General features: G+C 40.6%; 1 protein-coding gene and 1 long non-coding RNA gene across 3 annotated transcripts in view; one reads left to right on the top strand and one right to left on the bottom strand.

The window, feature by feature from the left end:
• Positions 1 to 48: 48 nt before the first annotated feature.
• Positions 49 to 13,580, bottom strand: pgs1 (phosphatidylglycerophosphate synthase 1). The gene is made up of 10 exons (XM_008314288.2): positions 13,421 to 13,580; positions 12,388 to 12,465; positions 9,531 to 9,630; positions 9,247 to 9,436; positions 7,263 to 7,441; positions 6,087 to 6,286; positions 5,646 to 5,937; positions 4,758 to 4,906; positions 4,542 to 4,662; positions 49 to 466 (listed from the first exon to the last, which is right to left on the bottom strand). The coding sequence occupies exons 1-9, from the start codon at positions 13,505 to 13,507 to the stop codon at positions 4,543 to 4,545; spliced, it is 1,395 nt and encodes a 464-aa protein (XP_008312510.1). The 5' UTR covers positions 13,508 to 13,580; the 3' UTR covers positions 49 to 466; position 4,542.
• LOC112487301 (uncharacterized) overlaps positions 6,211 to 13,586 on the top strand; it is a 16,381-nt gene continuing 9,005 nt past the window's right edge. For both annotated transcript variants that reach the window (XR_003050262.1, XR_003050261.1), the window contains exons 1-2: positions 6,211 to 6,322; positions 8,481 to 8,623. This is a non-coding gene — a long non-coding RNA (uncharacterized LOC112487301). The remainder of the gene's footprint in view (positions 6,323 to 8,480; positions 8,624 to 13,586) is intronic.

Here is a 13,586-nt window from a genome sequence, read left to right as displayed (position 1 = left end):
TATTTTAGAAATGTACGGCACTTACATGAAAGAGTCAGACATTTGGAGTGATTTAAAAACAACTGCAACCTTTAATTTAAACAGTTAATGACATAGTCACTGTGCAGTTTAATTACTGCAGTGGGCAAGGTTATAAACACACCCAGGAACCTCTTAAAACTATCATCAAGGCTCGTCTTCGTCACTCACTGATGAAGGCTGTCGCCTCCACACATGTCCACCACCTACCTGTAGAGATGGACATGCAGTAGATGGGGCTGTTTGTATGTGGCATGGTGTGACTACAGCAGCTGCTCGTACAAAAACACAACAGCACAGTACGGAAATGCAGAGTATGAGGGATTCCACTCCACACACATCTGCTGCTGTGAGTCACTGATAAATGTGGTGAGAAGGTCCTTCATGTAGTCCTGGTCCTGGAGCAGACCGACCTTCATGGAGTCCTTCACTGTGGGATCGCAGTCTCCTACAAAACAAAATACAAAAAAAACAAATGGCTGGATTAATATAAGGTCAGATTTTATTTAATTTTTTCAAAAAATTGAACTAAACTAAAACTAAAGTAAGTATTTTACATATTTTCTTAATATGAATTATTTACTGATAGACTTTCAAGTCATACTGTTCTCATTAGAATCGAAAAAGGGTATTTTATTCCCCATCAAAATTTAAATTTCTCTTCATAAAGTAAAACCCTTTATAGTGGGTTATTAAACGGTAGTTTAAGGTAATATGGGGTCATTTCGCCTTCAGTCATATTTTGACCCATCAAATGAGAAGTTTCCAGTTCCAACACAAGAGGGCAGTGTGGTTCATCACAACGACACGGGTCCCTGCCTGCTGATACTGCTGCGATGACACGGGTCAGAGCAGACCTTTTAACCATTTAGCTCGTCTGTGTACAGACCCTGGCTCAGCTCCAGACTGTTTTCACCTGCTTCTAACAATAGAAAAACACTGTGTCCTTTTAGACCGAAATGCTTTTGTCCCAGCGACGTGTTTTGTTTTTTCCTCTGGCAGGAAAAAGGTGGAGATAAGCAGTAAACGTGCAGTTATCACAGCAGCAGACAGATAGAAAACCTGAGTGAGAATGGACAAACACTCAGAGAACAACATCCAAGGTCAGTTAAGGGTTAGACGGTTATTTATTTATTTATTTTATGGGTGATAATGAGCTGTTATAAAGTAACAAAAGATCAATTTATATAACTTGTAAAAAAAATTACAGACTTCACAATCACAAAACAGGAAGTCCAAACCTGATAAAGCCCTACCAGGAATCTGAGGGACTACAGCCATAAATACCTGCCTTCACCCAATGTTATCACAGGTATGTCTGGAAACACATTAGCAGTTATCTAGCTGCTTATCAACATGTTAATTAATATAATTATTTTTTCTTTGTCCTTATGAAGCAGTTATGGCAATGGTTTATATAAAAGTGTTGTTTCATTTTGACAGTAAATGATGCGTTTAGTGGTTTGAGTAAAGTTCAAAACCAGTCATCCTGACCTTTGGGTTTCTAGGTCACCCTAAGTGCCATCATTGGCCAACTGTTTCCAGTTACTGAGATGAGACATCTTCACCAAAATGCAATATTTAAGCATTGACTTAATCTAGTGTTTCTCAAAAAATGGGTAGCAACCTGCGCATAGGACAGAGGAGATTCTCAAAACAAAAAAAGACGAAGGCAGTTCAACAACTACTTATGAATGGTGGGGTTTTTTTAAAAGAAAAAAAGGTCAGCTTTAGAAACCTATTATTAAAACATCTGTGACAATGGATCTAATAGTAAGAGTGATTGTGTTTCTTTTGCTAGTTTCTCCTGGTTGTTCTTCCTTCGTATTAAGAATTTCAATCCCATGTTCACTGTAATATAGAATAACATGGTCCAGTGCAAAGGTTTGTCAAAATGTTTTTACAGCTTGAACAGCAGAGCTCTGTGGCTTTGGCTGCACACTTGTTAGCACTGGATGACTGAGTGAATGAATGATTTATTGGTGGACTGGGTCTTTAAGGGGGATTTGCTGGACAGTGAAGGAAAAATATATTTAAAGTACAGGGATAAAGCAAAGCAAGAAACATTCCCTAAGATACTTCAGATGCATACGGAACACTGCCAAGGTTACGTTTAACTTTTAAATTCTAGACACCCACATGTTACAGTTTAGAGACAAAACATCACTGATTTAAGGTCAACCAATGGTCTTTCATGACCTTCTACAGGGCGTTTGTATCACATGTCCCTTATGATTCAAATCAAGTCGGTCAAAACTGCTGCCATCTGCTGATTTGTACGTGCCATGTACGTACACACAATTAAATCAATTTCCCATGTGGAAGATTTGAACTAACTGTTTCATTTCCTTTTTTTTGTTAAAGGTTAAAGGTTAAAGATTAAAGATGGTGAAGAGTACTTTGGTAGGGCCAACAGAATGTGGGTCCAGGATGTGCTGCTACCATAGGGTTTGTACTAATGTTATTGACAAGATCAAGCATTTTAAACAGTCACACTGTTCTCAGTTTCTCAGTTTGTGCTTCAACATCAGGTCAATGCAATATTTTGGTTGTTTTGTGAATTCCTTGTTGTGGTTAAACTTGTTTTCCCCATGGACAAACAAGAACTACATTTAGCTTTGGAGTGTAGTGACTGTGGTGGAGGTGGTGGCCCAGTGTGGTCAATCACCAACAGCCGACGGTGGTGACAGTATGGCTAGTTGGCTAAATATAGTACAAAGCTACGTAGTTGTGTGGCGCTGTATACCTAAAAATGTTTAATTATTTCACTTTAATAAGCTTTAGAGCTTATTTCTTACCGGTAAAAATATAACAATTTATTTCTACAGCAATGTCTTGGTTAAGCTAATTTAATCCTTTCATCTGGACGTTAAAAGAGAAGCTGTGTATTGTTTAAATTGTTCTACTGCCACCTACTGAAAAGGTTAGCATCTGAGATAACTACTGTACTTTAAAATCAAATGAAATGTATTTTATTATGAGGAAAACTTCTTTAGGCTGTTGTGTTATGACATCATTGTTATTGTTATCATTATTATTGGAAGGGTCTAAACTACCCAACTTTTATCAATGGGAAACAACACTTTGGGCCGTTTGGTTTCGTTCCCCGTTAAAAACTTTGAGTTGCAGGCTGTTGGTATCAGTGTCAGTGAAACACAGCAGTTTGTAATTCAAGCTGACAGTCTGTGTGTCAGTGACAATGAAGAGGCTCCTGTTTCAGGATTTCCAGCACCTGATCGCAGAGGCGCCTGCATGTTTTCATCATCCTGGCAGACAGAGACAGGAGGATTACCAAAAGTCTTCTTACCATTTTTCAGCTTATATTTAAGTTTGCAAATCACAGTTATGAGAATCAGTCTGACCTTTGCCGCAAATGAACAACAGCCAGCCTCGGAAATCATGCTAGAGTCGTTAATGACTGTTTTCTTTTTGGCAGCAAATCACTCACTTTTTTTCCCTCCCGACTCCAGGTAGTGATAAGACACCACCCATTTACCGTCACTATCCAGCCTGTGACATTTCCTGTTCTCAGAAACTAAAAAAAAGAAAACACAGCTCAGCATTTCTCACTCAATCTGAGATCCTGACAGCTTTTTTTTTTTACATATTTGTTTCAGAAAAAAACCTAAGTGAGAAGTTCTCATGTCTGAAACTCTGTCTCTGCAGAGAACTGAAGAACACTTCAGTTCTCCCTCTCTGACCTCACCTCACCATGTCCTGACAAGAGTCAGGGAAACACAGACCACACTGACAGATCACGGCGGCTCTGACTCAGACCTCCTCGACACCAGTGAATCAGCCGACATGCTGTCCCCACTCACAGCCCTGACTGCGGCTGCTGGGAAGACGGAGATGGGACCTTTGATTTACGAGCTGCCGCAATGATTGGAGACATTTTTTAAGAAGCCACAGCTTCTTTTAGTGTGTGTGAATTCAGGCATGTATTTGTCTACCAAGCAGAAATAACAAAATCTAAATAACAAAGCTGAAATCCACACAACCTTGGTGTTTAAACTTCTCCTGAAAAATATGTTTTTCTCTTATTGGATTATTTTGGGAACATCCACATTCTAAATGGCTTCATACTCATATGTTTGAACCCAAATTCTATCAGCAATTCAACCAGGTTACTTTTGGTGGATTCAGTTGTTGATTGATGATTCTGTTGTATATTATTAGGCGCTGTTTCTTGTATATCTAGTGTTAAGACTAGTTAAATGTTTTAATACTAGTTATTATGAACATTATTACTAAAGTTATACTTTGTTGTCTCTGTTTCTGATCAGGAAAAACATATTCAGCTTGAAGATTCAGCTGTATTTAATGAGGATATCAGAGTTTCTGGAGGGCAGAGCAGTTTTTTTTTTGTTTGCATATTTTTGCTGATACTTAGAGTCAGGCTGATAAGAGTAGGAAGAGCCTCGGGCCAAAAACCAACAAACCAAAAACTCTCAGGGACAATCTTAATTTTGTTAATTTTTTTTACAGTGCATTTGTGTCTGTGTGTTTGCACCTGGTGGCACCTCAGAAGAAATTCTTGATGAAAGGAGTGACCAGTTTGACCCACAGCTTGACGTGGCGGTCCGGCTGGTCAAATGTGGAGTTGTCTACCCCCGTGGATCGTTGGTACAACATCTCCTGCTCCTGCGAAAGACACAGGTGTGTGCAGTTCAGAGTTAGTCATCCAGCCATCATCGTTATTTTTCACTGTGGCTGACTAAGAAGGAGAAAGAGCCAACCTCCTGCAGCTGACTCTGCAGCTCCTTGTTTGCTGTAACTATGGCAATTTGGGCCTCCAGGTCACGGTGAACTGAGCGGTAACCAAAATTTGGGGAGCCAATTAGAGTGAGGCAAGGTCGCTCCTGCCCCTGGAGGTAATACCACAGACCTGCAGGAGAGAAAACTCAGTGAAAAAGAAGCAGGGAGCAGGGAAGCAGTCGCCCTGACCACAACTGAGAGGAAGCCCAAGCAGAAATCCCCAGCATGGATCCAAAACCCTAAAGAATGAGAAAAACTGAGTGTTCATCCTTGCCCTGAGGCTATGACGGAATGACGAGCCATCTTTTCTCACGCTTCATACCACGTTAACCACAAGAAGGAGGAGCTGAGCACAGTCAGAGTTTGGTGTTTTTATTTGTTTTTACATTACGTTTGAATTCACAAAACATCGGGTCAAGTCCTTTAAAGGAAAGTCACAGTTTGGTTTATGTCCATTTATTAACTGTCACTGGCTGTAGAGCAGGAATACTTAAACTGATGTCCATGACCTTTAAGGTTCAGGAGGAGCACACTGAGAGAAACACTGATTAACTTGTTGAAATGTCACAGATAAACTAGTGGAACCAGTACGTGCTCAGTGACTGCCTTTCATTATGTCAAAATGTGTCTGCCAACAAAACACACACATAATTGACCAGGAAACAGAAATTAGTAGTCTAAATACAAAGACTACTAAATTAGATTACAACATGTACCGTACTCACACTGTTGTGATTTATGACACATGCATTTTATCCCTGGATAAATACAAACATACTGAGACACATTCAAACCTGAGCTGGGACGCATTTCAACATCAGTTCAGACTAAGCAGCGACCATTGTTTTGGGAACTTTTGTTTTTCTCACCTTTGGCGTGGAAGGTCCACTGTGTTCTGTGGTACTCATGCAGGTGGACCCTCTCCTGTTGGCCCATCTGGCAAACCCGGTCATAAAACTGCCTGGCGATGTGAATGTACGCAACGGGAATGGCTCCAGCCACACCTTTGGCACCGAAGAACCCGTTGACCTCTGGGGAGGCGGTGAGGATGCGGTAGCTGGCTCCAGCCCCAAGCACCAACCGCATGTACGCCTGGGTCAGGTTGAAGTAGCCCGATGTTAGAAAAACAGTGGAGTCTGGTTCGGCGTCTCTCAACAAACGCTGAAAAGTCAACATGAGACAGGAGTTGAAGAAAGACAAGTTAAAGATGTGAAGAAAAAAAAAAGACTGGTCGTTTTAGAACTGTGAAGCTAAGAGACTTCCTCAATCATTCGTTTCATAACTGCTCCGCTTCAGCACTGGTTTCTCACCTGTGTGACCTGCTCGTCCATCTGGATGCCCAGAGGTTTCATCTGCACCAGAGGAAACACCCAAGTGTCCTCCTCCCCCTCACTCATCCTGTCGTCCTCAGAGTCTTCTGACTGGATCAGCAGCTGCTGCCTGGTGTGGGCTGTGTTCATGACCTCCATGATGCGCTCCCGTGCCACTGATGAGAAATCCTGCCTGTTGCCTTGTCGTTCAAGAGCCAGAAAATGGGAGAATACACGTAAGTAAAGCCAAGGGGGAATCAATGGGTCAGAATGACTTGTAGGTCACAGTGTCCTCCACTCCCACTGTGTTTACTGGTATCAAAGTCAGGCCTGATTACAGTTAAGAATAAATCTTAAGTCACAACTGTTTATATACATGTGATTCACAAGTTAATTTTCTGAATCCATCATCATTTTCATCAAGGAATTTTCTTTTGTCAGTTACAGTAACTAAAACTTTAGGATGTACAGATACACTGATTATAATAACAATTATTCACAAATAATACTGAGATTTCTCTTTGGGCAAAGAACTAGAGGGTCTTGCCAACTAAAGACTAGCAAAAAAAGACAAAGTAAAAACAAAACAAAAAAAAGATAAAGAGGAATAAAGTATATGTAGGAAAGACCTTGAATGGTCAGAAACCAATCAAATGTCCAGTACAGCTCTGTCTTTTGTCACGTCAACCCTGGATGTTGCCGTGGGGGTGTTTGTGTGCGTGCATGCACACTTCCCACTAAATATCGTCTTCCAGTAGCACCGTGACATCACAACTCTATTCCTGGTGAGGTTCAGTCCTGCAGACATGATGTCATTCATCCCTCAAATGAACATCCTGGCAGTGTGTGCTCGAGTTACTGACACACTCCACCAGTGTGTGTGTGTGTGTGTGTGTGTGCAGAGAAGAATACTGACAATTTCATATCCGGCTCATGGCTACCCAACCACAAGAGAGTGTGTGATCTTTCCAACTCTGCGGACACACGCGAAAAAAAAAAACAACATAATTTATCTGCCTGTCTAAGCTTTCAAGCTCCATTAGCGAAATCCATCGGCTCCTCTTGCAAAAAACTGGGGTGATGCCACCGAAACTGACAATGAAGTGTCAAAACATGTTGGGGTAAACATGGACTCGCACACAAATACTTACACACTCACAGTGTTCGATTTCATACCATTGTACGGGTGCACCATGCCCTCCATCATGGTGACCGAGTCGTCGGGCTTCAGCTGCAGGGAGACGTCTCCCACAGCCTCCACCAGCTCAGAGAAGAAGTCAGCCACTTCTCTGCAGTTCTCCAGCAGCACGTAGCGGTCCTGCCTGTTGGTGAAGTACGAGTCGCTGAGGTTGGCCCTTCAACGTGCAAGAGAGGGAAAGATTTAGACCAAGTCTTACTTTACGTACACACATCTGCTGGTCCTTTTACCAGGGGTCTACACAGCAGTGGTCCACCCAGGAATCTGACTGAATTTTCACGCCAAATGACCTTCCTGACACCATGCAATTGGGATGGGGGTATTGAACCAGGAATCTTTGCATGGCAGGAGGAAATCCTTCTACTGTGCCACTTCAGCCCACAACATTCACCTTTAACCACAGTAACAAGTGTAAATAATAGAAGGAAGTGCAGCTGCTGTAACACAATTTGGCAATGAACTCTTTCAATACAGATTCAAGTAAATGTCTACAATAATGTGATGTCATCCTTCTAAAACAAACAGCATATGATGCATTAGTCTTGAAAAGCTTAGTTTTAAAAAACAAAACAGATTTTTAAAAACTGTACAGCTTTATATAACTCATTCTCTAGTTCACCCGTTTGATCCAAATTTAAACTGCACTCCATCGCCTTATAAATTGATATCAATCCTGTGACAGTCGGGTCGACGTAGGAGTCAGTTTTCTATAAAAGCATTTTATCTGCTCTGATGAAACTGCAGGATGTGCTCTTGTCGTGAGAGGGAAGAGAACACTGTTCCAGGAATCCCTGCAGCTTCACTAATGCAGAAACAGATGATGAAGTTGATCATCTGTCAACTGCCATGGTGGAAGACTCAGCACATGAGCAGGCAGGGGGTCAGCAGAGCTGAGCTATTTCAAGGTGGACTATGTACAGCAGCAATTTACAAAGAGAAAACCTATGTAACCACCATTGTCCTTTTGTGTATGGTCTCTGTTTAACTTCCCTTTTATGTAATGCTGTTTCTTGCTCTGAATAATAATGCCTTGTAACAATAAGTGACAGGAATGCAACTCAAACAAGCACGGTGTAGGATGGAGGAGTGGGAGGAAGGGGGCGTACCGGGCTAAATCCATTTAGCTTGTTATACAGTCAGATTAACATGTCTGCATTTCAGCAGTTTTTATTAAACATCATATTCTCTTCTTCCAGCATCTACCCAACGTGCGTCATGCACAGAAACATCTGGGAAAGTTTAGTGCATGCGTGACCAAAACATGTTGAGGACCAAGCAGAGGGCAGATATATGGACACAGCGTTGGTGAAACAGGACAAATTTGAAGCGTCAACTACAGGTATGTCATCCGGAGATTTATTCAAAGATTGGCAGATGACGCTATCTAATGAACTAATTATGGGGTTTAAAAAGGCGAAACCGTTCATTAAAACATTGTTTAAAAAAAATAAAATTTGAGCCTTATAAAATGGAAAAGAATTCTAGACATTGTAATTGGATTTTAAGTGACTAATTTAACTTCACTGTGTGACTTAAATCTAGTGAACACGCTGCACTAATCTCATCCCTAAAACCAGGTTTTATTCTCATCTTGCTTGAGTTTTGCTTTATTTTGAAATGAATATATATTTTTCAATAGTCTGTGATCTCTTCTTCGCTAACAAAAAGCACACGCACACTTAAATGTTTGTTCTTCACACAAGCTGCATCATTAACATCAATGCAGTGTCGTGTTAACGTGAGTCTCTGAAGGGCACAGTGTCCATTCAGCTTAGAGCACACCCACTCTGCTCTTAGTGAGCCTATGTCGAAACTCTGAGGACATTTCCGAGCAGTAACAGTGAACACCTGCGGTGGGATTACGCAAAAGCTACGAATAAAATGGAATGAGATTAACCGAGAGTGAAAGCAGACAGGCTGAGGAGGCGCAGGAGGGATTTCTCCTGCTAACGAGAACCATACCCGCTAATGATGACGCTGTCATCGAACAAGTAGACTTTGATGTGCTGGACTCCGATGGTCTCATTGAAGCGCTGAGGGACCAACAGTCGCAGTAAACCGCGCAGGTCTGGAGTATGGTACAGAGAGACTCGCATCTGAGAAGTGAAGCGCTGCAGCAGAGGCAGCAGCATGGTCCTCGAATTGACCTGACCTGAGGGTTAGACATTACAACAAGACGTGATCAAGGCGACAAGATGACAAGAATAGTTTTTCTTTTTTTAATTTAAAAGAACAAAGGCAACAACCTCTCGATCCACGGGTATAGTCCAAAAGTATGGACACCTTTAGGTCAGGAGAGCGACTGTGGTCCTGTGACTGTTGAAGAGCCTCTTCTATACACTCTACCTAAACAGAGGAAAAACATACAAACATTCTGAGCAATAAATATAATAAAAAATACCCCTGAGGAATCAGAAGGCCCTGGTTAAAAATCTGATTCCTCATACTATGTTTCAAGCAGTGTATTATTTTCACTCGTGCAGGAAGGCATATGTCAACATCAATAATCCGTCCGAATGTTTTCCTGTTCTCTAGAGTCTCGCGTTCACGTCTCATTTCTTTTACATTTTTCCAAGAAAAAACTCACACACTGAGGTTTGTGAATTATGTCAAACTGTTGAAGAAATTACATATTGGCAATTTTTGTGCAGATCTTTAGAAATGGGCAGTTGACTGATTATTTCACTGTTTTTTTTTCATCTCTAAATTCACAATTTTTTTCATTTATTTTTTCAATATGACTGTAGATTAGTTTATTTAACATCTGTTTATTGAGGTGTAACTACTTCTTCTCCTCTTTGATATCAAACCAACACTTGTGAAAACGTGCAGTCTGAGAATTCTTCATCTGGAGCCCAAATGCATTACACGTCATCCTCGGAGGGCATGTTTACATGCCAGTAAAACATTTCTTCTTTCCAGTACGGAGCTCTTTGGGGATCTCTGCATTCTTCAGAAGCTAATCAGACAATGAGTGACGGCACTCGTGAGAGGTGGTTTCTCTTTCAGAGCAGGGAAACAGCATTTGGTCATCACGCCGGGTCTATGAGTGAAACTAACAGTCAGTACTAAGCGTTATTGTTCTTCTGAATGAATCTCCAGGAGCAGAAGCCTCAAGGCCAGATGTGAGACTTCATGTGATTGTTTGAGCTGCTTGAAGTAACTGTTTGAGTTTACAACAAGGCCATGAAGCAGTGAATAACAAATTGCTATTTATTATTACAATTCACATTTGGGAAGCTGTGGATACATTTAAAAAATAATTGACAAAGAAACTAATTGATATTCAAGCAGTTTGATTTACTGTCAGGAAACATTGACAGTAGCTGCAACTAGATAGTGATCAGATGATACTGTATTTGGATTGGTTGATGGATTTAGATTGGCTATCAAAGCAAAAACAGTTTCAGCCTTTTTGTGAAAAAATAATTTTTAAATGAATCTTACATTTCTTTATTTGATTATGTTAAGGATTCCAGGCAGGATGAGAATCCAAGCAACCTGACAAACTGCAATATTTACATTTACTACACCCCACTTATTTTGCGGTTGGTTCCTTTTTCCAAGTTGTTAAAGTGAATGTAAAAAACAGAAGGTCATTCAGAAGGACAATATGAAAAGGATGATTTATGAATAAGTTGGCCCCAGTTGGCCCAGGATGGCTGGAAATCATGTCATGTTGTTACACTGCATGTGGTTGCTGACAATTCTTGCAGAGGTAAGCACATTTTTATGTCCTTAAAGATTTTTCCCAGGACCTTTAGCTTCATTGTTAGCCTTATTTTTTTACAGTATATCCACTCCATTTATTGAATAATTGTCTTTTCCCAGCACCTTTACCACTGCCACCTCCTGTTTAGCCTCCTGTTTTCTGACAGGGCCACTATCACTGCTGCTATCCTGCAGTCACGTGTCATTTCTAATCCCTTCTGCTCAAACCTGTCTGGACATAGTATTCAGCTCTTTTGTCCAGCGTCCATATCGCTTGCTCTACAGATCACATCTTTACTATGTACTGTTGTACATCGCTTGCTCTACAGATCACATCTTTAATATGTTTAATATGTGCTGCTACATGAACATGTTGCTTTTACTTTATAAATATGAGCATTACTGGTTCACTTCAAATGGGAAATCTGCAATTTAGTCTCAAATCGGAAACCTCCTTTGTTTACAGTTTAGGTTCTTCGTTGTCTTGCCTTTTGATGCAGCAGAATTACATTCCTTGGTACTTGCTGCTTTGCATAAAGACAAAAGGTGTCAGTAACCCAGTAACTAGGGTGTTTTCTTTACATTCTCTGGGTGTGTCTGTTTCCACTTTCCCATAACTGGTGGTCAAAAAATAACAGTGCCATAATCTTTAATTTTTTGTACATACAGTATAACACCCTGATCTACTCTGACATATGTCAACCTCAAGACAAATACTACTTAAAGCCTTCTGATTATTCTCCAGGGCTGGACTTGCACTGGAGTAAATATGCTGAGCAGGTGTGACTGTTTGCTTTTATTTGTGCCTGGATCCCAGGCTTCAGAGTGAAACCATACCTGCTGCTGACATTCTTCCATTTAAACCACACAATGTTCACATTCTTCGGATGAATGCAGTACTTCATTGTGGCCGTATAGAGCAAAAAACAACGTTCACATGAACTCAGATGCTTTAATCTGTATTTTAACATGAGGAACGTGTCTTCCTCTCACTCGCCCTCTGCTGCTGCTGTTGTACCAGGCTAAAAAAAAAAACGCTAGCTGAATACGAGCATCGGCCCAGACTGTGGTTTGCTCTGTGTTTACGTTGTTATGCTAGGCCTTCCAACCATGAAGAACAGTGGGCTATCACATGCCAGCTGTACCCATAAACCCTTGCATTTTTGGGTCTTTCCTTGTAGCTGGCCCAGAGAACAACAGACCAGTCTGTGGTTTTCTTGGAAGAAGTCTGACTCACATTTTCTGGCATCTCTGACCAGTTATTCGGCATGTGTCTGTGATACCATTGAATTGTTCTCACCTGTCCAATTCCATGTTACTGTAAAAAAAGAGACTACTACTGCTGTATATCTACTTCTTTGACAAGGAAAGGGCAGTTTTTTTTCCCCTCACCAGTTCCCGCTCCAGCTGCCCTGTTCCTAGGTAGAGAGAAGCCATCACCACTCGTCTCTTTGCTGTCTGAATTCGTGCCTGTAGTGAAAGTAGAAGCAATACCAGAGAATAAAATAACTGCAAAGAAAATTGTATAAATCTGACTAAAACAATGAATACATCTTACTTAGATGGGTTACTTAGATGGGTGATTGCTCACTGAATTAAAAAAAACAGCTTGGGACAGACATGTTTGAGCATGCATTTAAAGTGGTAAAACAGACCATGTTGCTACATACTTGTCAACTTGTACTAAACATTTTTTTTTCTTTGTTTTTTGCAATTTAAGAAAAAAAGGAAAAAAACATTTACAATTATATTTTAAATGTGTACCTTAAAAATGTCTAACACAGGGTTTTGTTTCCAATGACGCATTTGTCATTGATTTAATTTTTTCTGGTCAAAGAAAAACAAATGTCTAGGAGCAATCTAAAAATGCGAGTGTCATCAATCACTGATGACAATCTTTACAAAAGAGTGCTTGTGTGTTAATGAAAGAAAGTGATCTATTAATAGCACAAGGCCAAGGTATTCATCCTCTAGTTTTCCTTTATTATGAGTTATGAGGAAATGTCACTTTGTTCTTATAAAGAACATCTACTCACATACAGTATCTTGATCACCACCCATCCATCCATTCATTCATGGCGATAAATCCTCTCTTGACACAATAGGTCAATAGGTCAAGACATCATTATTGCTGCACATGCAATACCTTTACCCATTAATGATTGCCGGTTCTTGTTGTATTAGAGTCGTGTATGAACAGTTTCATTTATTAAAGGAAAAAAAACTTTGTTATGTTATTTCCTCATCATGATGACATTCAGGAAAATTTAATTAAGTTTAATTATTTTAACTGCTCTTCTTCATCCAGCCATTTATGGTTTGTGCAATCAAGTTCTGAACTTTTGATCTTTTATATGTACGTGCATGTCATCTTTTTAAATTAACCATTCGCCCAAGGAAATTTTGTTTTGGGAAAAACACTGACCTTCATGGCCTGATAGAACTGGTCCGGTGAGGTTAGAATGTGGATGTGAGTGCCAGGCACTCGGAACGCAGGTACCTGCTCTGCCATCCATTGAAAGTGGCTAGAGAGTCCTTGGGACCTGGCTGAATTTGGGGGTCTGAAAACCTGTCTTGGTGCCGTGTCAGCA

This window comes from Cynoglossus semilaevis, chromosome 8 (genome assembly GCF_000523025.1).
Source record: "Cynoglossus semilaevis isolate Cse_v1.0 chromosome 8, Cse_v1.0, whole genome shotgun sequence".
NCBI lineage: Eukaryota > Metazoa > Chordata > Actinopteri > Pleuronectiformes > Cynoglossidae > Cynoglossus > Cynoglossus semilaevis.
Note: the sequence above shows the minus strand (reverse complement) of the source record. Positions and strands in the feature narration are given on the sequence as shown.